General features: G+C 43.4%; 2 protein-coding genes and 1 long non-coding RNA gene across 7 annotated transcripts in view; 1 reads left to right on the forward strand and 2 right to left on the reverse strand.

Annotated features, from left to right (window-relative positions):
* The window catches only part of LOC103791527 (uncharacterized), a 59,201-nt gene extending 53,230 nt beyond the window's left edge, over nucleotides 1-5,971 (forward strand). The window contains exon 6 of the long non-coding RNA XR_013532258.1: nucleotides 4,332-5,971. This is a non-coding gene — a long non-coding RNA (uncharacterized LOC103791527). The remainder of the gene's footprint in view (nucleotides 1-4,331) is intronic.
* CKMT2 (creatine kinase, mitochondrial 2) overlaps nucleotides 1-10,157 on the reverse strand; it is a 34,125-nt gene extending 23,968 nt beyond the window's left edge. For 2 of the 3 annotated variants that reach the window (XM_054252608.2, XM_008991882.4), the window contains exon 1: nucleotides 10,105-10,157. The gene's annotated coding sequence lies outside the window, so the exon portion shown is untranslated. Of the gene's footprint in view, nucleotides 1-10,100 lie in introns of all 3 variants that reach the window. The other variant, XM_002744843.7, reaches the window with a different exon arrangement.
* Nucleotides 10,158-13,301: 3,144 nt separating this feature from the next.
* RASGRF2 (Ras protein specific guanine nucleotide releasing factor 2) overlaps nucleotides 13,302-27,736 on the reverse strand; it is a 279,197-nt gene continuing 264,762 nt past the window's right edge. For all 3 annotated transcript variants that reach the window (XM_078365267.1, XM_035291267.3, XM_008991883.5), the window contains 4 exons: nucleotides 27,505-27,584; nucleotides 25,812-25,929; nucleotides 23,538-23,606; nucleotides 13,302-17,780 (listed from right to left, as the gene is read on the reverse strand). In XM_078365267.1, the coding sequence (XP_078221393.1) occupies nucleotides 17,688-17,780; nucleotides 23,538-23,606; nucleotides 25,812-25,929; nucleotides 27,505-27,584 (360 nt within the window). In that variant the 3' untranslated portion in view covers nucleotides 13,302-17,687. The remainder of the gene's footprint in view (nucleotides 17,781-23,537; nucleotides 23,607-25,811; nucleotides 25,930-27,504; nucleotides 27,585-27,736) is intronic.

Below are 27,736 nucleotides of genomic sequence, written 5' to 3' on the forward strand. Positions count from 1 at the left end.
GGAAGGGGCACGTGATGTTAATGTGAGGCAAGCAGTTATGTCTTGTGATTTCCATGAATTACACTAAGGAAGTTTATCTCACTTGGTTCGTGACTTCTGTTAGTGAAAAGTAGCTTGCTGGCCTATACTGTGGTGGACTTGCAGAAAACTTCCCAGCCACAAGGTTCAGGCAGAAGGTTCAGACATCTCCCCTGGTTCCTCCCCAACCCATTTAGTGTGAAACAAGACAAAGGGAAACATTTCATTCAATCTATTTTTGGGGAAAGAGGCAACTGTCAACTAAGATTGTATTAGAGACCAGGCATGGTGGCTCACACCTGTAATCACAGCACTTTGGGAGGCCAGGGCGGGCAGATCACCTGAGGTCAGGGGTTCGAGACCAGCCTGGCCAACATGGCAAAACTCTGTCTCCACTAAAAATACAAAAAAATATTAGCCGGCACGGTGGCACATGCCTGTAATCTCAGCCACTCAGGAGGCTGAGGCATGAGAATCGCTTGAACCTGAGAGGTGGAGGTTGCAGTGAGCCGGGATCACACGACTGCCCTCTTGCAGCCTGGGTGATAGAAAGTGTCTCAAAAAAGATCCTGTTAGGAATTTGATGAAAGCTCACACAGTTCATGCACACATCATTTGGGACCTGTCACGGGGCCCTAGAACATCAGGACACAGTAGCCTGCCTCACATTCAGCTGCATGGCGCTAGAGCCCTGCATGATCTCAACTTGAAAAACATGTATGTATATATACATTTGTGTATTCTACTATTAAATACTGTATATGACTTTTTAAAAGATTGGTTTGCTGTTTCTGTTTTGTGCTAATGCAATGAATCTTACTAATTTGTTTTAGAAAATGTTATTATTGTTTCTTGCTTCTTGTTGCCCCCTACAGTTTGGACTTTGTTGTCCATCTTTCCCTGCCTAATTGGACCACAGCCTGGTGCCTCAATCTCCACAAAATCTGTTCCCTTCTAGCTCAAGATGACAGCATTCTCAGTTCCCATGCACTCTCAGGCTGCTTATTCATTTGCCCTTGTGCTCCGTGCCTTTTTGGCATCTGCCGGCAAACTCAGTGTCACATATCTTTACCCTGTTTAACTCCTACTGTTTGCATTGTCTTCCCAGTGAGAGGGAGCAGGGACCTCGCTTATGGCCCTGCTGGGCCCCTCCCCTTACCCATACCCACCAACTGTAGAAATCAAGGATTTCTGTGTCCCTTTAAGTTCCCTTAAAAGAACTTCCCTCTCAGTCCCTTTCAGGGAAGTTCCAGGCACCTACCTAGTCCTGCAACCAGCAATTAGGGAATTTAAGGTTGATGACAACAAGAAACTAGGGGATGGGTAGGCAGCCTCTGTAAAACTGACAGAGGGGAAACCATGCACAGTGCCTGCTTGCAGTTGTGTAGTAGGTAGGGACTATGGCAAGGAGTCTCAGGCCAAGGATGTCATCAAAGAGTCCTTCAAACACAAGAAATGAACAAATAAATCTTTGGCTCACAAAATAAAAACCACAAACTTTTGAACAAAGTCTACTTATATGATGTGACATTTCTTTCAGACATGGACATTGAAATCCTATCAAAAGCCACCAAGTGAGACTGACAAGTCTGATTTTGAGCTGCTCTGTTTCCTGGTATATGTAAATTAGGGTGGCCCAGTGCAGTCTCCTGACCTTTTGACCATGACAGGCTGTATGAACCCTGGAAGCCCATGGTGCCCATACTCAGAGATTTTCATGTGTGACTCAGCAGACACTACCCCCCAGATAACAGACGCAACACTGCAGAGTACAGGGCCTAAATGTGCATGCCCTTCTGTTTCCTTTTTTTTTTTTTAAAGGGTTCTGACTGAGCAGGCAGATAGGAAGAATCAGATGAAGAGCAAGTGCTAGGTGTTGGGGAAACATAATTTAAATTTCCTACTGCCCCAGAAACTTCTCTCCATAAGATATAGGAGAGAAAGGATTTCATTATTGAATAAACTTGAAACTAATGCTGCACATCTTTAGAATTCTGCTAAGGAAACTGCAAAGACAGAAAGGCATCCCACCCTTTATATAGGCAAGCAGACAGAACTCATTCATTACATACATGTTCCCAAACTAACTCAAGTCAGGACTTGGCAGCATCATTTACCAAGCATAATTCATCCTAAATTCACCTGGTAATTGGGGTGGCCATTTGTGTTCGCTAATTGCCTTTATGAAAAGGAAAAATAAAACAAGGTCCTTAAGTCTCTATGACAGCAGGTAGTTTTACAACTTGGAGCCAGGTGCTTAAATGAAACTACTACCCACTGCCCTTCCACTGATAGTGGGAGGTAGAGAGCTATCTTCCTTGATGTCTACATTTTCAAAGAGGTGTCTTCCAAGCCCTTGAAGAAAAAAGAGTCCTAGGTTGTAAAATTGACTGGAGCCTTACTTAGCTTTTAAAAAGATTTATATACATTTCAAAGGGGAGCAAAATAATTTACAAGTTTTCTAAAGGAAATGCTCTAAGAAAGAGGAGGAAGCTCTTTCCCTTTTTGCATGGGGTTGTGGGGGAACATTCTGGAATTCATGAAGAACGTGAATTTGGTTTCCTCCCCTCCTCCACGTGCTGGAGGGCAAAGTGTAAGAAGCTCGGCAAGGCTCTAATCAGGGGTGGATAACCACTGGGAATTCCACGCATCAAAGGGACAAGGGACAATCACTGGGTCCACTCTATGCTTCAGAGGGACAAGACCCAGTGAATGTAGAACTGGGCCAGTTTGCCTTGGTTCTCAAGCCCACTGGCCCACACATGACAGGATGAGTAAATGAATGTCAGGAACTTGAGAGACTAATTTAGAGGTCATTTACCTCAGCTGAAATTCAGGCATCCCTTTCTCTTAACCCTCCGTAAATACTAGCAGTGCTAGGGATCTCACCACCTGCCAGTGCAACCATGTTACTGTTGGATAACTGTAAGTATTCTGACATTTTTCATATCTTAATAAGGAGAGAAAAACAAAATCAGAGTACTTTCAAGGACTAGGTACTTTTTTCAAAACAATCCCAAGAAGCAGGCATCCCATGTCACAGAGGAGAGAACTCAAAAACAGAGATGTTCATAGCCCAAGGTCACACACCTAAAGGAAATTCATATGTATCGAGTGTCTGTTCTGCACCAGGCACTTATTTAAATAAAGATTCTGCTTTCACTCACAAGGATTCACCATGCAAATATGACAGACACCCTTTGTCTTCCAAGGAACGGAGCTGCCAGAAAGTTCCATCTGCTTCAGATCCTCCCTGGTCTCTCAGGGATGCTGAGTGTTTTCCCCTAAGCAGGGTTTCCAATAGGAGGATGCCAAGGAGAGGCTAAGGATGGGGCCAGATCCCCACAGCACACAGGTGTCATTCTGGGTGGCACTGAGGGGAAGCAGAACCAGGGGGTGGCCCTTGGGGCATTTGTTCACAGGAACACCACTCATCACAGACTTCCAGGCAGTCAGTGGGTGGTGTGAGTCAAGGGCAAGTGAGTGAATGATGCTGATATGTATGCTTCAGGTAGGGAGAAGCCATGGTGGGCAGCTTTGGAAGGAGGGGAAGGAGGAGAAGGACAGGAAGCGGGGGAGAGGGGGGAGGGGGAAGGGGGCAGGGAGAAGATGGAGATATGTATTTGTCTACTTATTCATCTGATGACTATTTAAGTACCTACTATAGGGCAGCTTTCCCAGAGTCCTTAGTCTGAAAGAAAAACCCTATGTGCTGAGCACTGGGTTCTATTAGTTTTATGGGTATTACCCCCATTTAATCCTCACAGTAGACCCAGGAAGTAGATGCTCTTATTTCCATTTTACAAGTAAGCGGACGCAGGGAGAGAAAGGCAAAATAACTTGCCCAGGACCACACGGTTTGTGAGTGGCAGTGCTGGGATTCTGGGCAGCAGTCAGTCCACACTCTTAACCAGGGCACTCTGCTGGGCAATTAGAAATTGTGTGTGATTTGTGCTCTACTTGGGGAGCCAGAGCCTGGTGAGGGGGTCCTGGGAGGTCATGGTCGGCTATGGGACAGACCATTGAGTGATGTTGTTTAGGTCTTAACCATACCAAAGTATCGCATGCCTCCAGCTGCCTTGAGACTAGGGCCACATCACACACTGCAGAGGATTCGAGTGGAAATGAGTAGACCGCTAAATGGAGGACCACGGGTGCCCACGTGCATGCATTCCTCCCTCCCAACAGCTGCTTTCCAGGCATCTTCCAGGTGAGGAAATGGCCATTGCCCTCAGCCCATAGCAGACTTAGCCTACCCTTGAATGCTGCTGAAAAGAAGAAAAGGGTAAATGTGTCCCCTGTTCTATTCCTAGGTCCAGATTCTTAAGGATGAGGACACAGCATCCTGGGCCACTGCCGCTAATACAAATTTGCCTCTGGAGGGACTCTACAGAAGATAATTCCCCTGAAATATGGAGAGTTGAATTAAGCTAGAACTGTTTCTGCCTGGAATTTGTGGTGGCTACTTACCCTAGAGGGCCTGAAGGAAACCCACAATTTGGGACAACCCTGACAGTTTCTAGAGTCTAGAACAGAACACCCAGCTCATGACCTGTGTACAGAGAAGATTACATTACAGCCTGAGAGCTAAGCCTGGAAGTTCTTTCATCCATCTGTTTGTCCATTCATCCGCCCATCCATCCACCCACCCACCCATCTGCTCATCCATCCATCCACCCACCCACCCATCTGCTCATCCATCCATCCATCCACCCACCCATCTGTTCATCCATCCATCCATCCACCCATCCACCCACCCACCCATCTGTTCATCCATCCATCCATCTACCCACCCACCCATCCATCCATCTGCTCAACAAATGTCAGAGAATCAATCCCTGTGTCAGACACTGGGGCTGCCCTCAAGAAGCTTTTACAGAGTTCAGGGTACAGCCGGTAGGGTAGACAGACTACTGTAAAAACCTACCACTATAAAAAGGACAAGAGAAAAAATAGTAAAGAGGAGAGAAGGCCCAAATTTGCCTAGTGGGTCACAGAGGGCTTTCTAGAGGAGGTGAAAAAATCTGTGGGGCCATCACTTCACCTCACCTGGTGGATAAAGGGAGGACTTTCCAGATACAGTGGACAGCATGTGCAGAGGCAGGCGCATGAGTGGCAGTGGATCATGAAGGGCAGAGGCAGGGCAGGGACTGCAGAGACAGGCTGGAGCTGCAGCATTGGAGCCACAGCCAGAGGAACAAACTGTGAGACCTGGGACTTGAATTTGGAAGCAGTGAAAAGTGACAACAAGGTTCTTCATAAAAGAGTGATTTTATCCAACTTATGGAAGGTTGGCTCCGGACCAATGCTGTGGTCTGTGGGCTGTTACCAGTTCATGACGATGTAAGTAGAGGAATTGAGAGTAAGCATGTAGAACACGTGGAGTACTCTGATAGAGTCATTTTAGTTTTTAATTTTTGAGGTAGCATTTTCTATGCCTGTTTATTCTATTTTTCTAGTAGTTGCACTTTATCACATTTTACAAATGTGTGGGTCTGCTATGAATTAGAAATTTTGAAAATTTTGAAATTTTGAAAGAAATTAGAAAATGAGAGATTTTACCACAGTGTGAGAAGCCCAGCATTGCCACTCAGAAACTGCTGGTGCATTCAGGTGGTGAAATATTCTGCAGCTATTAAAGGCATTAAAACTGCCTCCGCTGACCTGGATGTCCATCTGAGACACCCTTTAGGTGAAAAGGAAAAGGAAAATTTGCTTAGGACTGAATATGAGTGTTTGCAGTTTTGTAACAATGATGCATGCACATATACATTTTCATATATTTGTGTAAACATGAACATATCGAAGGATATCAAACTGCTAAGACGGTTGCTTCAGAGCAACGGACTTGGAGAAGGCAGATTAATTTTCTCTTAATGGAGCTCTGTATTGTATCACTTGTAAAAATAAGCATGTGTCACCTTTATGAGAAACTAAAAACGTAAAAAGAAAATTGTGATGTGTGTTAAAATTTTGAATTTCTAGGCTCCACCTTTTTGAATGGGTCTCTCTAAGAGTGGGGCCATCACATGTATAGTGAGAAAAAGCTCCCTGAGTACAGGCTGTTACCAAGACCCGCTGGGTGTAGGAACCCTGCATGGTACCCACCTGAGGTACCTCTCTGCCGAGCTCCTCTCCATCATGGGTATAATGGAGTCTCCTTGTGGGGTGTCGTGAAGAAGATGGGACAGGCTGCAGTAGGCACTAAATAAATGTGAGTCGCTTCCCCCGATGACCCTGCAGCTATGGGATCATCGTCACTCCCTCCCCAAAGCCACACCTGATTTTTCCATCCAGCACTGGTCTGTCCCTCCTCTGAATGCTTTTTCATTTTAGCTTACATTTTTAGCATTTAAATGTTTCATTTAATTTGAGAAGAAGTATCACTCTGTCGCCCAGGCTGGAGTGCAGTGACATGATCCCTGCTCACTGCAACCTCCACTTTTTGGGTTCAAGCAATTCTCCTGCTTCAGTCTCCCAAGTAGCTGGGGTTACAGGCGCCCACCACTGCATGTGGCTAATTTTGTACTTTTAGTAGAGATGGGATTTTGCCATGTTGGCCAGGCTGGTCTCAAACCCCTGACCTTAAGTGATCCACCTGCCTCAGCCTCCCAAAGGGCTGGGATTATAGGCATGAGCCACACGGCTGGCTTCATTTAATTTGTATTTTCTATCTCTCTGCAGACAAGACTTCGAAGGTGTTTATCACATACTTTCAGATCTCCTGGTTATCCTCCGAAAAGCAACATTAGGGTTCACAAAATGGATTTCACCAGTTGGGTTCCCCAGTTTTTCTTCCAGACCCCACCCCTCCAACAGTGTCTCCAGTGACTTTCTGGCATCACCAGACAGGTCCTTCACTTTGCCACCTCTGAGCCTTTGCTTGAGCATTTTCTTTTACCTGGAATATCCTTTCCAACCCTGTACACCGACTGAGTCAAACCTCTGTCTTCTTTTTTGAACTAACATTTATGAGCTCCTATTATGAGCCATGCATTATGCAAGGGGCCTTATAAACACAATCAGTCTTTGTAACAATCTTGCCAAGTATGCTTTATTATGTGCCTGGGGAAACTGAGGCTCAAGAGAAGTGACCTACCCCAAGTTTCAGCGCCAGAGCACTGGTAGAGCTGGGATTTGAACCCAGGTTTGCCTTTAGCCCTGGATTCAGCTTCCTTGCAGATCCCAGCACCTCACATATAGCCGTGCACTGAGCAGCAGTTGGAGGGAAACCACCCTTGTGGCTTAGGAGCTGTGGTGCCGCAGGTCACTTCACTCAGTCAAACCCCAAGAACATACAAGTACATTTACCACAGCAGCTCCTAGGCACAGGATTATCACCTCAGGCATATGACTTGCCCTGAAATCCTAGAGTTGCAGATTATAAACTCGTTCTCTCTCCCTGTCCTCAGGCTCCCCACGATGGAGTCCAGATGCCAGGGATATCTCTGCCTCTTCCACTCTGACCCCAGGTGCTCAATGTGCCTGCCAGGCCTTGCTAGGGATACTATGCCAGTGTGAGGAGGAAGGCAGTCTCCAGCTCTCACCCCATAGAAACTGTCTGCCTCAGTTTCCCTAACCTAGAACACTGCCATGACTCCCAATTTGAAAAACACCATTTATAGCATGTAGGCTAAAACTGGCAGAACAGCATGTAGGCTCCTAGCTAGGGAGATTGGGAGAGGGGGAAGTGCAAGGGCACAGCCAGACAAAGCCAAAAGCAATAATACTGTGTTTGGTCCACGAGCTGTACATGTCCTGGTCCCAGGCAATCATACTGGGAGTCCAGATCCTGGTCTAATGGTCTTCTCTGGTTCTGTGACATCCTAGAATGTGAAGGGGAGGCCCTGGGTTCTGTCGCTGCCTCCAGCCCAAGCCCCCTGCTCTTCCTGGGCATCATGGACGAACCATGTCTGCCTTTCTGCTGACTCAGACTTATTTCTGGTTCAGCCATTCACAACGTCTGTGTGTCTGAACTCCTCAGCCAGAGGGCAGGTGGAAGGCTGCAGGGAGGACCACGTGTCAGCTTTCCATCCAGAGAGCCACCCCAAAATAGAGGACGTCCTTGGGGTTGGACCAGCTCCACAGAACACTCTGAACAAATTCTCAAGATGCCAGGCTCCTAGGCCAGAAGAAAATGCCTGTCCTTTCCCAGTTCTAAGACAGCAAAGGGTTCAATTTACCTCACAATCACTGGGTGCACAGCCAACCTTAATGGGCACTCTTGGCATCACTGTTCTACTCAGCAAGTAGAAAGTCCTAGGCAGAAGATACTTAGAATCCTACTCAGTAAAACAGAGGCCTTTCCTAGGCCTCCTGTGATGAAGATATGGGATTGTTACCAGACTTGTTCCTCAAGGGTAATTTTTTTTTTTTTTTCTCAAGAAAATGGGAAGCTAGGAGCCATCTAGTCCACTGAAGTGCTGTGAAGTGGGCTGCCTTCCTCCCGGCCCACGGGAGGGAGTCTCTGAGGTTTCCCAGGCAGGGGTTGGTATGACCTCCATGGTCACCTTCAGCATGGCTTCCTGCTGGATTCCTGGCTCTGTGGGCAGGAGCTCTCAGAATGCTCAACGCAGGCTCTGTGAAGCTTCCTCTGGGAAGACAAATGGAGCCTGCTCTAGGCGATGGCAGAGATGGAGGCCCGGGGCCTCTGAGGTAGGGGCAAAGTCATTCCCCACCGTGTGTCTGAAACCTCAGGATTCCCCGTTCTGTATTGCCCCTGCCCCACTGACACCCATACACATGCACACACACACACACACACACACACACACACACACACAACCCACGGTTTCCTTAGGATAACCGACCTGGCAATGGCCCATTTCCCAAGGATGTGATTTGGTCACGAGGCCAGCAGAGTCCATGGGGTGCCTGTGGCACTCCTGTGCTCTGCTGGAACAGTGTCTTAACCCTCAAGTGTGACTAACTCCAAAGTCTAGGGTCTTTGGAAAAGGTGCCTCTCAATGCAGAGGAAGGGAAGGGCTCAAACTGCCAAACAAGGCCCAGAGTCCTCGGGAGGAGGCCACCTGTCAGGAAACCTGTGGCCACATTTTGTGGCCGTGCTCGCTTCCACGAGAGGACAGAGAGACCAAGGACACGAGTTCAGAATGGAGAAAACGTGAGGGCCACAGACAGGAAAAGCAGCCCTTCTGGATACAACACACCAGTGTAACTAGTGTAACCTTGTCCTGAGGCACTAACTGCCCCTCACTTGACTCCAGCTGACTGAGGGGTCACTGAGCCTGGTGACACTCTCTAGAAGGGGCAGCACTGAGGAGACCTAAAGGTTTGGGTCTGTTTGTCAAATGTCACTCTTCCTCAGATTCGGAGGAGAGCATCTGAAGGCAGACCACTCAACAGGACTGACTGTAACCCTGGCACAACCAATCAAGCTAGCAAAGAACAGGCCCCTGCCCAGATGAAACGCATGGGGCCAATTCCACAGGGTTTTGGTTGTTAATTAACCTCCGGTGGGAAAGGTAAGGATGTGGGGGAGGGGGGACGGTTACTTGGCTCATTATCAATGTGTAAATATTAATGATCGCAAAAATGAATCTCTAGCGATATTATTTGCCAGTTTAAACTGGGCCTGGTTATTGGGCTTATTAGTAATTAGCGTCACCAAAGTTTTAATTTTCTGGTTAGTTTATCCCAAGTCACTGATTTACATGTCTTTTGAGACTGAGACTGCTGGTGAAAAACATTCCCGGAATGAGTGGATCAGACTCTGTAAATTACAAGGGAAAGATATTTGGAGTTTAAAGTTGTCCCAAACTTAGTGTCAAAATACAGCCTTTAGATGTTTTCTCTTTGTCCATCAAGAAAAATTCCTGATTCACGACAAAAAGAAGCCCTGCAGGCAGCGTGCTGATTTGTTCTGCTCCTCGGGCTGAGTTGCCCCAACCCAGGGAGGAGGGGACGCTTTGGCCAAGGGCGGCGCTCTGCGGGCTTTAGCGAGGCAACCAGCGTCCTAACGTGGTCCCGGGCCACAGCCCTGCATCCAGTCCGCCAAGGCCCCTCACACTGGCTCTAGCCATGCCGCCTCTTTGGAGGAATAAAACAGCGTTTCACCGACTCACCGACCTTGACGCCGGATTCTCCCACGTCCTGCAGAGCCCACACAGCCAAGAAGTGTCAGGGCAGCTGGCCGGCCGGCCTGGAAAAGCCTCCCTGGCGGGGCGGGGCTAGAGGACCTCGCCAATCCCAGCGCAGACCTCCCGTTGCACCGCCCCACAGCTGTACCCTTGAAGGCAGGCCCCTGAGCGCTGGGCTCTTTGCAGCACCTGCCGTTTCCCTGAAACGTAAACGGCCAGCCTTGCTCCCCAGGCCTGGTCCTGGAGGCTCCTCTGCCAGTGCTCTAAGAATGGTGCTTGGGTCTCTCAATGGAAGGGTCAGCAGAAATTGCACGTCTGTTGGGGGATTTCTCTCTTCTTTCAGGTGTACCAGCCTTGGGGTCCTAGTGAGCTCTGGAGGATGAACCCCTCAAGCCAAGGTCAGAGAGGATGTCTCAAGCTACCTGGCTCCAGCAGCTGACCGGTCCCTGAGCCAGGGGCCGGAGGGACCTCCTTCCAGCATCTTTGTCTGGGGCCGGGATCCAGGGACAATTACAGTCACATTTCTCTTCAAGATCAGGCCATCTGCAGTAGACGGCTAGATCATCTCGCTTTCTGTCCACACCAGCTTAACCCAAGGCAGGCCATAGCCCTGCTTAAAAATAGCCCTTCCTGGGATATCCATTGCATGCCAGGAAGGCTGCCTGTAAATAGCAATGACCCAGCAGGATTTTGGACAGCAGTCCTGCCATTTCAAGGGAGCCTACCTAGGTATCTGGTGACCGTCACGTACTCAGCTTCTGAGGCCACGTAGACATGACCAGCTGGTTCCTGTCTCCTCCTTCTCAGAGCCCAGCTCACGCTCAGAGGACTTGATGGAGCAGAGGGTGGGGCCCAGGAGTAACCTTTTACCCAGTGTGCTTCTCCTTCAGAGTTTCCATTTCTTTTAAACATGACCCATGTTTAAAAACATCACCTATTTTACCTTTGCATGGGGTACTGATTGGGAGAGCACCTGAGGGGGCCTTTTGGTGGGATGGAAAGGTTCCTGGCTGAAGTGGTTATATACAGTAAAGATAGGGACCAACCAAATGGATTTCATAATCCTTTAAGGAGTCAAGACCCACCAGTGTGCATATTCTGTTATGAGGGCGGCCTCGGTTTATTCCTTCTCAAAATAGCTCTTTTGCACACACACACACACACACACACACACACGTGTTTCAAGTCAGTTCAGGCACCAACTGAAATAAATCCAGTGACCCTGAAATAGCCCCCCTCCCAGATCCAGAAAACCATAAGGTTTTTGAAAAGCATGGAATTGTAGATTTCAAGAATGGCAGCTATAGCAAAAACCTCCTATTCCTCCCCAATTACCTAATCAAAATTTAGGGCCCCCTCCACTCACCCTAACTCAACACCTTATATTTTACAGAATAAATGTATAGGTTAGTGAGTAAGGTCAGAAGAAAAGTTGGGTCCTTGTTGAGAAAAGAGAGGGTACCACTTCCTTTGGGGGACCTGGTCCTCTTCAAGCTTGTTATAAAGGTGGTGTGATGGGGCTGAAATCTCTACAAGGTTCTCACAGTAGAAATTCTGGATTTCTGGAAATCCTTCAAATGCCATCCCTGTCACATCCCATTCATTCCCCTCTCATCATTACCACCTCCCTCTGAAGCTCTGGGGCTCTAGCCACACCAGGCTTCTGCCATAGGGGCAGGAACAGAATTGAAGTGGATGATTGCCGTATCATTTGCTTTAAAGGAAAATGTCCTGGACTTACTCTTTTCTGTTCCTGAGTCCAGCAGGAGTGTGGCTAGAACAGGCCCCAGATTTGACCTCGTAGGCAAGGACAATGCCTTGTGGGATGAGCAAGTAATAGGATGAAAGGAACCTGGGTCCCACCAGCCTGGATTGCTCATTTCAGAATTGGGCAGAAGGAACCCCTTTACCCCTTTCCTTAGTCTATTCTTGTGTCCAGCAAGTGTAACTTAATTCCATCAACTCTAAATGTTAGCACAACCTCGTAAAAGTTCAAAGTATTTTAATATATAGTAATCTATATGCTACTGCAGTGATTTTAGGGGTAGACAGGAGTCTTATTTCAGAAGCCCCTCCTGGGTGGCACCTAGTGACTGTTGGGCCAGGACTCCACCCCAGCAGCTTCTCTCATCTCCACAGCCCATTCAGGATCATCGAGCTGCTGTGTGATGGACTGAGCTGTTCCAGGTAGTAGTGAGTTCTCTGTGCCTGGAGGTAATCAAATATGGGCTGGGGATGTCACAGGAAGAATCTAAGCACTGGAAAGGAAGTGTGATTAGCTGATCCTTTGTATCATTTCAAAGCTTTCGCCAAATTCTTTGATATTTTAGGGCCTCTTCTAAACTGTTTTTCTCCCTGAACTTTGGAAGTAATATTTAGAAATAAAATATTTTAAGGAGCTTACTGCTATGAATAAGATGCAAAATAAAAATAAGCCCCCTAAGCAAAACAAAACAGACTCATTGTGGTAAAAGAGACCCCAGAAAACGTTAAAAACCAGATTCTGCAGCTCTGGCAAAGGAAGAGGTCAGCCACACCCAGCGTCCCCACCTGGATAACTGCCTCAAGACCTTCTTTCCTACAGTTAAATGAAAACCAGTTGCTGAAAAACTATGTCTGGAGGATTTCTTCCTCAACTTCAACAGACAACCTGATGTTGTGACGAACCCCCCTTTCCTCAACGCAGTCTCCCCATGACAAGTGATCAGCCTCACAAAGCATTCCATCCTCATAACTGACCACGGACCACAGCCGGTTCTGGCTGGTTTACAGATTGCACACTAAACGTCTTTGTGTCCCGTGTTTCATCTTTTGACGTATACAGCCCAACTTTACTAATTTTAATGTTAAGTCTCCATCCCAAGATGCATATGGGTTGTATGTAACATATATGATTACTGACTATGCATGCATTAGGACCTCTCATAAATATTCATAAGATTATCCTATAATCTACCTAATGTATATGTACCGCCCATCTCGTTGGGCATAAATCTCAGCCTCTCCCTTTTGTCTCTAAAGTGCTTGCTTTTGGCTTTGGCCAGAGGCTCCAGCCTGCGGACTGTAACCCTTATATAAGAAATAAAGTTCTATTTTTTCAAAATGTATACATTTCATGGTTTTAAGTTGACAAAGACAATGTGGAAAATGGGGAGAGGGGAGAGTTAAATGAAGAAACCAATGAGATTTCTGAATATTCAAGAAAGGTGAAGTTTAATTTGCATATAGGCATAACCTACACCTCCCCTGGCAAGTGTTAGGCCACAGCACAAACCCCTCTGTCCAATCCCGAAGGACCACAAATTTGCAAAGTAACTGGACACGAATGATATGCTTCTCAAACTAATACACATATTCGTCCATGGCACACACACCCAAATGATGAAGAAACACATTGAAATCCTCTACAAAAGAGAGCTGAGGATAGTAATCAGATTACCTCACACCTGAACAGCACTTTACAGTTTACAGTCTAATCCATTTGGTCCTCACAATAGCCCCGTGAGGTAAGCAGCACACGATTACTATTCATTCACACCATTTTGCAGATGAGGAAACTGAGGCTCAGAGATGTGTAAACACCAGCCTAAGGTTTTCCACGGGGAGACTGGGCCTAGGACTCAGGGCTGGGATGCCTAGGCCAGCTCTCTTTCATAACTGGCTTTCTAGTGAAAAACAAAATGAGCTGTGTAAAAACAACATCATTAAGTATAATAGAACTATTCTTTTCCTTGAGCAGACGAAGTACAATCTGTTCTAATGTTAGTGTCATGCTGCATGGCAGCTGAGATGAATAATTTTCTCAATCGTTCATGTGTTTATACCTACAACAAAATGATTGTTTCCCATTTTGGTTCTGCCTCATCTTAATTTTAAGTCACCACTGGCCGCTGAAAAATGACACACTGATTAGATTTCATTGACTCAAGTCTTCTTCCCAGGAATTACATAGTGGTGTCTATAATTGAGTCACTATTTAAACTTACAACCTGATTCTTACTGAAATGAAAATGACTTTTATTCATTGATTCCCTCTGGCTGTGGACATTAACCTGGCTATGTCCTTCAGCCATAAATAGTATGTTCTTTTATGCCATTTCAATAGTAGTAAAAATAATACATTTCGCAGTTGGAGTTTTTAAAACCTTTATACTTTGAAGAGAGACTTTTTTTAAAGGGGATAATATCAAACTTTGAAAAAAAAAGCTAAGTAAAATGTCTTGCTTTTAAATAAAAATTAATTTTATTGGGAACAATCCCTGTATTATATTATTCTCTTTTAAGAATTTAAAAGCTGTCTAATCGCTGCTGGGCCAAGGTCTCGTCTGATACAGTAATATGAGACAAAGGTCGCTGATCCATCATTATTCGCTCCACGTGGGGCCATAATGGATTTTTCTCTTCCAAGTGATTCAGTTTCTCTGAGTTTCATTTGTTTATAAGTAGTACTTTAAGACGTACTGAAATTTAACAAACAGTAATGGAACTTTGTGTGAGAGCCACTTGAAAATATTACAACAGCCGTTTAAAATTCCCTTTTTAAATTCCTTCAGAAAAACACTAAGGAAATGTGATGTTTTACTTTATGCCTGAATCTGTCAAATAATGTATTAGATTAGATAAGAGATTTGTCCCTGTAGCAAAACTAGATGTCTTAGTTAATAACCAAAGGCATCCCCTAAAAGCTCCAAGATAATTCTGTTGATAGTACAAAATGTGGGCATTCATCCGAAAGCATGAAATTGGATTCTACTTTGGATTTTCTAGGTTAATTTTACAGTATACATGTTCGCTACTTGGTTGTTAGAGGCTGACCTCCCATCTGCTCTTAGAAATGGGTCTCCATAATGGAATAGAGGCAGGCGCAGCTGGGAACGCATGCTTTGTGTGTAGGCAGAAGAGGATGGCTACTTTAACGATCAGAAAAAAACACTGCAAATTGCTCTTGGGGATTTTTAATTTGACCAAATTGAAGGTATTTTAAATGTGCATTCCTATCCCAGCTGGCCCAAGAACAGTGCAGGTCATCAAAAGGGACCCCCTCACAGGTGGAATGAGCTCTCTTGCGGCTCCAGGAAGGCTGCCGACTCCAGGAAATGGTGTAATTCTCAAACAAAAATGCGAAGGGCTGGCAAGTGGCACGCCCCTGCAGTCCCAGCTACTTGAGAGGCTGAGGCAGGAAGATTGCTTGAGTCCAGTAGTTCGAGGCCAGCCTGAGCAACATAGTGAGACCCTGTTTTTCAAAGAAACAAAAACTCCCTAAAAGGCAGCATAGCAATTGACAGTGCCTAATATGACCACCGTGACACAGTTTCAACATCTTGCAGGAAATAGGTGCAAAAGCTTTGTCACTAGTCGAAGAAAAGCTGTGGTCCCAAAGGGAAGGAGCATTTGGAAACTCCCATTTTATTTTTCTTTAATAAGAATGGCTGCAGTGTCTCTGGAACATTTGGGTCAAAGAAATGAGTCCAAAATTCCAGGGAAAGCACACACAGAACCATTCCTTTCCCTCTGAAGGACTCAGGCAACTCCAAGGCCGAGTAGAACGCATCGACCTTTCCACGTGTTGTTTGGCCTGAAACTAACATGTGTGTGGTCTTCTCACAGATTTGTCCTGGTTTTAGTTCACCTCTCAGGACTTTGCATTTGAGCCAAGAAAGTGAACCTTTACTTTTCTTCTGCAAGACCTTGAGGTGTTTGGTGCAACTGATACATATTATGTCAAACCCTCAGTTTCCGAGCACTGAGAAATAAATCACAAGTTATGCATTGTTAGGATCCAAACAGCCCATGCTTCTCATCATGCATCAAGATGCGTCAACCTCTTATTTGAAACTAAAGAGAACAAACAAGCAACTTTAAAAAAAGAAAAAAGAAAGCATCCATAAGGAACCCTCCTTGGGTTGAGTGCTACACTGTTGGCTAATATGAACTATTAAAAATATTTTTGGAATGGTCTTCAAATATTATAAATATTTTCTTTTACTTAGTTGACATTTTACTATATAGTTATGTACAGAGATGGCGCTTACCGTGCAGAAAATGTACATTCTCTACCTCTATGGTGTATTACCCATGCTAGCTCTTCCACTGGGTCTTAGGAGCCAGCAGGTGGAATTTATTAGTCAGCTGTTAGCTCTAGCAACATAATTAAAGTGCAAGGAAAGAGAGAAAACAGCCAGACAGATCGATTTTTCATTGTCAGCATCAGTAAGTTTCATGCCTCTAAGAGAAAATGTCAGGTGCAATAGGTTCAGGGAAATAGAATTATATTTTTTCTCTTCCTTCTTTTAAAGCAGCAGTCTCCCTGAGAAGAGAAGAGGGAGGTAAACAATGAGATAGCCCTATTTCTTCAACAACTGACAATCTTGGGAAAAGAAAGGTCAATTCCCCTGCCTCACGTAGCAGGACTAACCCCACATTTGGTTTTGTAATATAAGAGCTGTTCGGTGGTTGGGCCCATTTCCCATGCACTTACAATATTATCACTCAGAGATCCCTCAACATCATTTTTTAAAGAAAGATATCTACCAGCAGCATATGGAAGTGGGGTTTTGAAAGGAAAATTTCACAAACTGTTTTAAAAAAAATACAGCCAATGTTCATAGTAAGCCTAAAAAAGGTCTGCATAAATGAGAATAGATTCCTGCAGTACTAAGAGCGGGGAAAGAAAACAAGCAAAGCAAGGCGCAGAGATGATTTTTAGGTACAGATTTTCACTCAGCACTGAAACCCGTGAGTGCCCACAGCACTTGGTGGCCTTGTGCCTGTTCCACAGTTTTGTTGGTGAGATGGATGTATGTGTTTTTGCCAACTGCAGTGCCTCTCCAAGGGGGTTGGCTTCTTATGACCAACAGTCTCAAGCCAGCCACTGTCTGCAATCCTCTGGGGCACAGCCTACTGCATTTACTTAAGGAAATGTTACCTACACATCCATTTGTCTTTCATTCTGTCTTTCCCATCCCGTTGCCTAAAGACTGGAAAGGCAGTTTCAGAAGGTACCATTCCTCACATATAAATATTTATAATGCACTGAAAACCATGCGCATGCTGTAGACTGAAATTGCTTATGTGTTGGTCCCTCTCTGCAGAGGAAGTGTCAGCTTTTCTGTGAAGCTTATACCAAAAGGAAATGTAATGGAACTAGTAAATCCCAGAAGATTGGTAGGTGTGTCCAAGCCAGTAAAGCGCCAGAGAAACCTCACAGGTCCTTGTCATGGATCCTTGTCCCTGAGTTCTAACAGAACACGGACAGATTTTAAAATCTACCAATTTACCTGCTTTGTTAAAATGGCAACTAGCATCTCCCATCTGACATTCCCTTACGTAAAAGGTGCCATCAACTTTCTACATAGCCATCTTTCACCTTCCCACCCAAGTCTGAAGCCTCTGTCTCGGACCCAAACAGCTGGGTTTCTCTCTGAATGGAGACAGAATTCCAGTCTGGTTCCATCTTCTTTGGTGGAGAAAGGAGACTGGCTTCGTGCTGTACCGTGTGAGGCATGGCATACACAATTCTGTCTGTCCTGCTTTCCATGAAAATCCCGTGGACTCAGGGGCAAGGCCAGATCTTCAAGCAGGGAGTCGAGGTTCAATTTTTAGTGACAGCTCATATAGTGTATCTTCATCTATGATAAGGTCTTTGTCAAGCAAGTACTGTGTAACCTGAAAAAAAGGGGAAGTCCCAGCTTTTACCTCTTTGAGAACACTAGTGGGTACATTTTCTGAATGGAATCTAACAGAATTCAACATTTTCTCTTAAACACCTAAAAATCTTGTGTGACCAAAAAATCATAAAGATGTTTTCACTGTAAAAAAAAAAAAAAAGCAATCAAATATCTCTAGTCCTCTCTCACCCCAATCCCAGGCACCACCCTCAAGAAGAGCTACTATTACCAGCTGTTTTCATTCTCCCAGTTGTTTCTCTATGTCTTTATAGACACGACATGTACTTAAAGAAACCATGTTTCCCTCTAAAATTGGAATCATGCTGCATATTTTATTCTGCTTTCATCTCCTAATGATAGGTCAGAGAGGGCTCCCTATGACCATACATAGAGCTCTAGCTGCTATACAGTATTAATAGTGCAATATATTGAAACCTATTTAATAATCTCATATTGATGGATGTTGAGTTGCTGTCAATACTTCACTGTTACACAAAGTTTCAGTGAATTCCTTGTTAGCATGCTTCCTGGTGTGCATTTGTAAATACTCTGCTAGGGTAGACACCAGAAGTGAAAGGAAAGGAACTGACAGGAGAAATGAAAATGTTGGGGCATGGGGCATTTCCATGAAAATTTTCTTTAGTTTTACTGAAATATAACACACTAAAGTGAAATGAACACTTTCATCAGTTTTGACAAACGTATACACCATGTAACTTACATACATTTCATGATAAAGAACAATTTCAGCATCCCCAAAAGTTCCCTCGTGCACCTACCCAGTCAGTCTGCTCCCAGAATCAAGCACTGCCTTGGTTTCTGTCGCTGCATATTAGTTCTGTCTACTTTGGAACCTCCTATTAATGGAATCATATAGTGTATACTCCTTCATGTGTGGCTTCTTTCACTCAGCACAGTGCTTTGAGACTCAGCCTTGCTGTGGCCTATACCAGCAGTTTGCTCTCTTCTCAGCTGAGTAGTATTCCATTGCAGAGATATACCATAATTTGTTTATCCATTCATCTGTTGATGGACGCTTGAGCTCTTCCCAGATAGGGGCTATTATTTAGAACTGTTACGAACATTTTATACCTGGCTTTTAATGAGCATGCTTTCATTTTCCCTTTGGATAAACACTTAAGAGAGAAATTGCTAGGTCCTAAGACAGATGCTCATGAACATTTTAAGAAACTTCCAAATGGCACAGTTTTGTAAAATGGTTGTTCTATTTTATTCTCACCAACAATGGTAAGAGTTCCAGTGATTCAATATACCAATTTGTAATTTTAAATGATGACGGAAAACGACCTGCAAAGCTTCCAAACCTACAGTACATGACAGTACCTGCTTTCCCGTATCCTAAGCAATGTTTGATATTGTCAATCTCTTAAGTTTCTGTCAATCCGATAGGTGAAAATGCTGTCCCATTGTAATTTGCATTTTCTCTTTTTACTAGTGAAGTTGAGCATTTAAAAAATATTTATTGCCCATTTTGTTTCTTCTATGACTTAACCATTCACAGATTTACCAATGGAATTGTTTATGCTTTTCTTAGAGATTATAGAAATACTTTTATTCTGTTTCTTGGTTTTTATATGTTGCAAATGTTGTCTCCTTGTCTACTGCTTATATTTTGACTTTTAAAATAATTATCCTCTGTCATGTAGAAGTCCTTAATTTTTCACTAACATTACCAAGCTTGGTTTTTATGCTTTTGCATTCTGTACTTAAGGTCTTTCAAATCCAAAGTCATGAATATTTTATCCTTTATTTTATTCAAATAATATAAATATTTTTAAACTTAGGTAATGAACTCATCTGGAATTTATTATTGTGAATGGTAAGATGGAGAGCCAAAATTCCTAGTCTATTTATTGAACGGTCAGTTTCTTTCTGACACTTTCTCTAAGTGTCTTCTTTATCTCGTATTAGATTTTCATGTAGACGAAACACACACATGGCCTTTCTTCTGCCTCCCTCGATCTGCACTGCTGTGCAAGGAGGGTCCTGCCTTATTTCCTCTCACTTTAGAATGTGGCCATAGCTGGTAGGGAACACTCTCCTTTACTATTCTTACTTACCAAACAGTTCTTGTCTGTTTTTTTGCCTATCTATGCTTCCATAAGAGTTGCAGGATAAGCCTGTCAAGTTCCATGAAAACCCTGTTGGGATTTTGAACAGGAATTCAATGGATTTATACATTAATTTGAGTTCAATGGACCTCTTTACAATAGCAAGTGTTTTGATCCATGAATATGATACAACTCTCTCCTTACATACTTCAGTACATAAAAGTCGCACATATTTCCTGTTCCACTTAATCCTAGGCATTACAGATTTTGTTGCTATTTTGATTGAGATTATTTATATTGTATTTGAATTGGTTATTGCCAATGTATTGAAAATTGTTGGTTTTTGCATGTCAAGTTGTTATACTCCCTTAACAATTTATCAGTTTTTCTCCTGGATTTCCTCTTGAATTTCTCTTGGATTTTCTAGATCAAATCATCTGTGAATTATAGTATTTAATCTTTACTTTTCCAATTTTTATGTCCTTTGCTTCTTTTTTTTGCTTCATTGCCAAGATGAATTTTTTTCCTGCTCGAAAATGAATAGTAGCAGTGATGGTCACAACCTTGTCTTTTTCCTGACTTGTATTAACTAATTCAAGAAGCATTTATTATCTGCTATGGTCCAGGCACTGGGCAAGATGCTGGGGCTATGAACACAGTAAGTCTGGCTCTGACCCTCATGGATATCATGCATGTGTACATAATCACACAAATAAATGTTAAATGGTGACTCAAGCAGTAAGTGCTAGAAAGGAGAGGGACGTGGTGTAATACAACCTTGAAAGAGTGGAGCAGGGTTTGGGAAAGCTAGGGAAGTCTTTCTGAGAAAGTGATACTTAAGCTGTGTACAAGTAAACTATGCAATGAGGAAGAAATGGCAGAAGGAAGGAAGGAAGACCTAACTTCCTCCAGACAGAAGGAAGACATAGGTAACGGCTTTGTGGCAAACAGAAATAGGGCAAAACCTAGGGGCTATTAGAGAAAGTGTGTCTCTCACTGTTGGAATGGGAATTTACAGATAAGCAAATGTGGGGAGAGGGCTGGTATGATTCACATGGTAACAGAATAGAGTTGAGGGCATCAGTATGTTTAGATTAATACAAATATTGATGGTTACATAAAGACAGTTATGTATATATATATATACACACACACACACATAGGTTATACACATAAACACACATACATATATATATATACACACACACACACACACACACATAGGTTGGTATACACACATGGATTCCTGTGCTCTGTCAGCTGAGGGGGCCTAAAAGAATTGATACCTCTACAACACAAGCATACCTAGAGCCTATATCTTGGTTGCTAAAACCATTCTCCAAAAAAAAAAAGGAACTAGAGCTTTTGGCAGAAATATCTGATTCTAGGAATGGAGCAAAATATAAAAGATGAGTCTACAGCATCTTTTTCCCCCGCCAGAATCAGGGTGTTGCTCTGTTGCCCTGGCCGGAGTGCACAGGCTGGAGTCCTGTGGTGTGATCTCAGCTCACTGCAACATTTGCCTCCCGGTTTCAAGCCATTCTCCTGCCTCAGCCTCCCGATTAGCTGGGATTACAGATGCCCGGACCATGCCTGGTTAATTTTTGTAGTTTTAGTAGAGACAGGGTTTCACTATGTTGGCCAAGCTGGTCTTGAACTCCTGACCTCAGGTAATCCACCTGCTTTGGCCTTCCAAAGTGTTGGGATTACAGGTGTGAGCCACCGCACCTGGCCACACTTGGTTAATTTTTAATTTTTTTGTAGAGACAAGGTCTCGCTATGTTGCCCAGGCTGGGCTCAAACTCCTGGGCTCAAGCCATCCTCTTGCACTTCCTGAAGTGCTAGGATTATAGGTGTGAGCCACTGTGCCTGGCCTGGAGCATCTTATATTATCAGAAAGTAAGAAAGTCCTTAAAAAAGAAAAAGAGAAAACCCCACATGGATCAGGGTATGACAAAGAAGTCAACTGAAAGAGCACCCAATGGCCAAGCCTGGAAGAATTTCAGCAATAGAATAAAATATTAGTGGATGGCGACCCTAAGTATCAAATCCATTAGTCCATATGGATATAAATAAAAGATTGAATAAATTAATAAATGAAGAAGAAACAAATCTCTTGAGCAGAAGAATCCCAAGGAATTTATGCAGCTATTTCACTCTCAAGGAGAGACAGGCATAATTCTCCACTCCTTAGGTGTGGGCTGTACATAGTGACTTCCATCCCAAGAATACAGGATGGGAAGGAAGGAAAAAGAGTAACTTTACAGTGGAGACACCCAGAAAACATTACCTTAGCCTGGTGATTCATGCTAACATCAACAGTCATAAATTATGTTGATAATATAACCCCTGATAAGATGTGATGAAAATGGCACTTCACCTCTGTGGTCTTCCTTCCAATAACCCATAACCCCAGTCTAACCATGAGTTAACATCCGACACATTTCAGCAGCAGGCCATCCTGCAAAATCCCTGACCCCTATTCCTCAAGACAGTCAAGGCCACCCAAAATAAGGAAAGTCTAAGAAACCACCACAACCAAGGGGAGCCTAAAGAACCTTGACAATTAAATGACATGTGGTGTCCTGGATGGGATCCTGGAGCAGAAAGAGGATATTAGGTAAAAAATAAGGAAATCTGAATAAACTATGGTCTTCAATTAATAATAAGGTATCAGGTTGGGCACAGTGGCTCACACCTGTAATCCCAGCACTTTGGGAGGCTGAGGCAGGTGGATCACAAGGTCAAGAGATTGAGACCATCCTGGCCAACATGGTGAAACCCCATCTCCACTAAAAATACAAAAAATTAGCTGGGCATGGTGGCACATGCCTGTAGTCCCAGAAACTTGGGAGGGTGAGGCAGGAGAATCACTTGAACCCAGAAATTGGAGGTTGCAGTGAGCCGAGATAGCGCCACTGCACTCCAGCCTAGCGACAGAGCAAGATTCTGACTTAAAAAAAAAAAGTATCAATATTGGCTCATTAAGTCTAACATACACATCATACTAATGTAAGATAATAATAGGGACACTGGCGGTGAGGTAGATGGGAATTTTCTCTACACAGTACCTTCTCAATTTTTTCTGTGAATTTTCTATGAATTAGACTATCCTAAAAAAGAAAAGTCTATTTTAAAATGGGGTAAAAGACCATTTGTGACTGGGATGGAGACGGTAAGGGGGTGTATGATGTGAACTGAATCTTAAGAAACAAGTAGGGGCCATATAATACTAGACTTCATGGTCATGTCAAAGATGCTTTTTTTTTTAATCCTAAGAAAAACGGGAAGCCAAGAAAATGTTTTATGTAAGGGAGAAAATAATCCACTTTGCATTTCACAGAGCTCTACCTAGCTGTCATTTGTAGAATGAATTTTGCATTCTAGAGTGAATGCAAGTAGACCAGGCAACAGATATTGGCAGCTTGAACCAAGGGTGGTGGCGGTGAAGACCCAAGAAATATAGGATGGAAAATCAATAGAACTTGATGATGAACTGATGTTCTTTTTTTTTTAATTTTTATTTAGTTTTTTTTAATCAGACTTGCCAAAATTTTTCTATTTTACTGGTCTTTTCCATGAGCTAGCTTTTGGTATTTTGAATCACCATTTACTGTTGTTTTCTAATTCTCTAATTTCCCCTTTTTTTCTTTATTAATTCCTTCGTAGCCACATAATATTACCTTTGGTTGATGATCTATTCTGTAGGAAGTCTGCTGGAACTGGCGTATCTCTCTGATGATGTGTGATATCTAACAGAGAAGAAAACAAAATGACAAAAACACAAGCAAAGAATGGTATTTCCTGTATTGCAGCACATTCTTCTGAGGCCTCTTCCCAGAGGGCTCAGTCCCTTCCTCCAGTGAGGTAGGTGGAGCCTGCCTGACCATTCCCTATGCTTGGTGCTTTCTTGCCTCTCAAGGAGGCATCTGAAATGCCAAAAGTAAAAAGATACTGAATTCAAAATCAGGAACAGCTGGCACTATGTGGCCTCAGGTTTGGGAAAGGCAAGCTCTGAGTGTTGTCGTTTCTTGCTTCTAGCTTAGTGCTCAGAATCCGGCTGTCCAGACTGGGTGCGCTGTGGCTCACACCTGTAAACCCAGCACTTTGGGAGGCTGAGATGGGTGAATCAGGAGTTCGAGATCAGCCTGGCCCCAACATGGTGAAACCCCGTCTCTACTATTAATACAAAAATTAGCCTGGTGTGGGGTTATGCACCTGTAATCCCAGCTACTCAGGAGGCTGAGGCATGAGAATCACTTGAACCCAGGAAGTGGAAGTTGCAGTGAGCCAAGATCATGCCACTGACCACTGCACTCCAGCCTCAGTGACAGACTGTGTCTCAAAAAAAAAAAAAAAGAACCTGGCTGTCCATCAAGAAGCCTTCAGCAAGTGTCTATCACTGGCCAGTCTTAAGGAGTCATCCTTGGATTCCCCATCCCCTTGGGGATACTGAAATGGCTCTGCCAAAAATCTCCTCAATCAATACTTAGGAATATACCTAACCAAGGAGTCGAAAGAACTCTACAAGGAAAGTTACAAAACACTGCTGGAAGAAATCATAGATAACATAAACAAATGGAAACACATCCCATGCTCGTGCATGGGTAGAATCAATAATGTGAAAATGGCCATATTGCCAAAAGCAATCTACAAATTCAACACAATCCCCATCAAAATACCACCATCATTCTTCACAGAATTAGAAAAAACAATTCCAAAATTCATATGGAGCCAAAAAAGAGCCCACATGGCCAAAGCAAGACTAAGCAAAAAGAACAAATCTGGAGGCATCACATTACCTAATTCCAAACTATACTGTAAGGCCACTGTCACCAAAACAGCATGGTACTGGTACAAAAACAGGCACATAGACCAATGGAACAGAATATAGAACACAGAAATAAACCTAAACACTTACAGCCAACAGATCTTCAACAAAGCAGACAAAAACATAAAGTGAGGAAAGTACCCTTTTCTTTTTCTTTTTTTTTTTTTTTTTTTTTTTTGAGATGGAGTTTCACTCTTGTTACCCAGGCTGGAGTGCAACAGCATGATCTCGGCTCACCGCAACCTCCGCCTCCTGGGTTCAGGCAATTCTCCTGCCTCAGCCTCCCAAGTAGCTGGGATTACAGGCGTGCGTCACCATGCCCAGCTAATTTTTGTATTTTCAGTAGAGACAGGGTTTCACCATGTTGACCAGGATGGTCTCGATCTCTTGACCTTGTGATCCACCCGCCTCAGCCTCCGAAAGTGCTGGGATTACAGGCTTGAGCCACCGCACCTGGCCCAGAAAGTACCCTTTTCAACCAATGGTGCTGAGACAACTGGCTAGCCACATGTAGGAGAATAAAAGAATCTCTCACCTTATATAAAAATCAACTCAAGATGGATTAAGGACTTAAACCTAAGATTTGAAACCATAATTCTAGAAGATAATATTCGAAAAACCCTTCTAGACATCGGTTTAAGCAAGGATTTCATAACCAAAAATCTCAATCAGCCCATATTGGGTATTAGCTGGATCCACCACCTCTTCCACCTCGAGATTAAAAAGCAGACATTGGGCCAGGCCTGTCATCCCAGCACTTTGGGAGGCCAAGGCGGGCAAATCACTTGAGGTCAGGAGTTCGAGAACAGCCTGGCCAACATGGTGAAAGCCCCTCTCTACTAAAGATATAAAAATTAGCTGAACATAGTGGCATGTACCTGTAATCCCAGCTACTCAGGAGGCTGAGATTTGCTCGAACCCATGAGGTAGAGGTTGCAGCGGGCTGAGATTGCACCACTGCACTCCAGCCTGGGTGACAGGGCAAGACTCTTTTTCAAAAAAAAAAAAAGAAAGAAAGAAGGAAAAGAAAAATTTTTTAAAAGAAGACATTGACTTTTCTTACTTAGCCTCTTCTCTATAAACCTCTAAAGCCACTGAAACAGGCTAATTATGAAATTATACTTACCATTCTCATTTTGGAGAAATTGACAAGGCCTTCCTCAGTAAAGTTTGGTGTTCCTTCTTCAATAAATGCCAGGTCTGTCAAGTACATCCCAAGATAAGGAACAGCAGGAGGGTTACAACTGCAAGACCAAGAGGCACTGTTCTCAGACTCATTAGAATAAATGTCTATTTCCCTCCCCAAATTAAACTGGAAGCAACTGTGCTGCTTTGATCCTGAAGAACAAACTCTTTTTATTTCAGTTTCAGAAGCATATTCATGATAGGCAGAATTTTAAACACATTTCACAATAGAATATAATACAAAATCACCGCTCATGCTTTACTACGTGTTTGAAAAAAAAAATGGCATATTCAAACGGCAGGATATCTTAGAGATAAAGGCAAAGCAGTTGCTAGCAGTAACTGTTTGCAGTACTTGTAAATTGCCCACACTTCTTTGAGGGGTAGCAGTTGGAGGAAAACATCTATGGTCTTATTTCTTTAAATCAAACATTCAGCCTTAATGAACTAGATGGGAAAATCCATGCAATTAGAGCTTTGCACTGGTAAAAATTTGTTCTCTGTTTTCATTGGTACTTAATTGTTTTAGAAAGTATAGACTCAACATCACAATTCAGGCTAAGGTGAGACACTGTTGTTTAGTTTTTAGAGAGAACTGGGTATACTTGGTCTTCTCAGAGGCCTGAGGCTAAGCACATGGGCTTTTGATGCAGGAGGAGCTGGGTTCAGATCCCAACTTGACCAATTACTAAGTGATACTGGGAACACTCTCTGAACTGCAATTTGCTTTTCTGTAAAATGGAAATAGAAAAGCTTGTCTCAGGCTGGGCACAGCGGCTCATGTGTCTAATCCAGCACTCTGAGGCCGAGGCAGGCGGATCACCTGAGGTCAAAAGTTGGAGACCAGCCTGGCCAACATGGTGAAACCTCATCTCTACTGAAAACAATTATCCAGGCACAGCGGTGCATGCCTGTAGTCCCAGCTACTCAGAAGGCTGAGGCAGGAGCATCAATTGAACGTGGGAGGTGGAGGTTGCAGTGAGCCAAGATAGTGCCATTGCGCTCCAGCCAGGGTTATGAGGCTTACATCAGATACATCACGCACTTAGTATGAAACTGTCACTTAGTAAATATTTTGGTAATTAGTTCTTATACTATTCTTGCTGTTGTTGCTATCATTTTTATTAGTCTTAGTCTTGCTTTCACTTATACCATCACAGGACTCATGTTTTTCCAGAGTAAGTACATGTAGTAGATCATGAGAAAACCAGCTGCAGAAAAATCCATCTGTCTCTCTCCCTGTGTGTGTGTGTGTGTGTGTGTGTGTGTGTGTGTGTAGAGAGGGAAGGATCTAGAAACCAAAAACCCAAAATAATAATCAACAGGTGCTGGAATATTTAAATAAAACTCACAGGAAATCATTGTGCTTACAGTGAAAGATAGTTTGCTTTATTATGGTGGTATTACCTTCTTAATTCTTAATCTGTATACCATGAGTCTATCCATAAGACAATTACTGTATATACAGCATTCCAAATGATAAGGAAAAATCAGAAAAATACCTAGATGATGTAAGTTGTTTCCCATTTATTTTTCTTTTCAAAGCAAAGTAGGTGGTTAGTCACTGTTTGCATACTCTACACATTACATATATTTCTGAATTATGAATAATTTAATAATTAAGATAGACATACTTTTTAAGGGTTTCTCTAAGATTTTTAAATCTTCCTTCAGAGGAAACAGTCTTTTGAAGTTTGTCCATTAGAGCTTTTGTCTAAAAAGAAAAGAAAAAACTTAAGAGTCATGAAAATACTATGGTTTAAAAAGACAGTGAATTGCCAAAAGATGTTCAGTTCTCTTCTTTGGTGGCAGGTGTTGATACCTTCGCCAGAACAAAGGTCATAGTGTGATATGATTCTTATGAGG

The sequence above is a fragment of the Callithrix jacchus genome, chromosome 2 (genome assembly GCF_049354715.1).
Source record: "Callithrix jacchus isolate 240 chromosome 2, calJac240_pri, whole genome shotgun sequence".
NCBI lineage: Eukaryota > Metazoa > Chordata > Mammalia > Primates > Cebidae > Callithrix > Callithrix jacchus.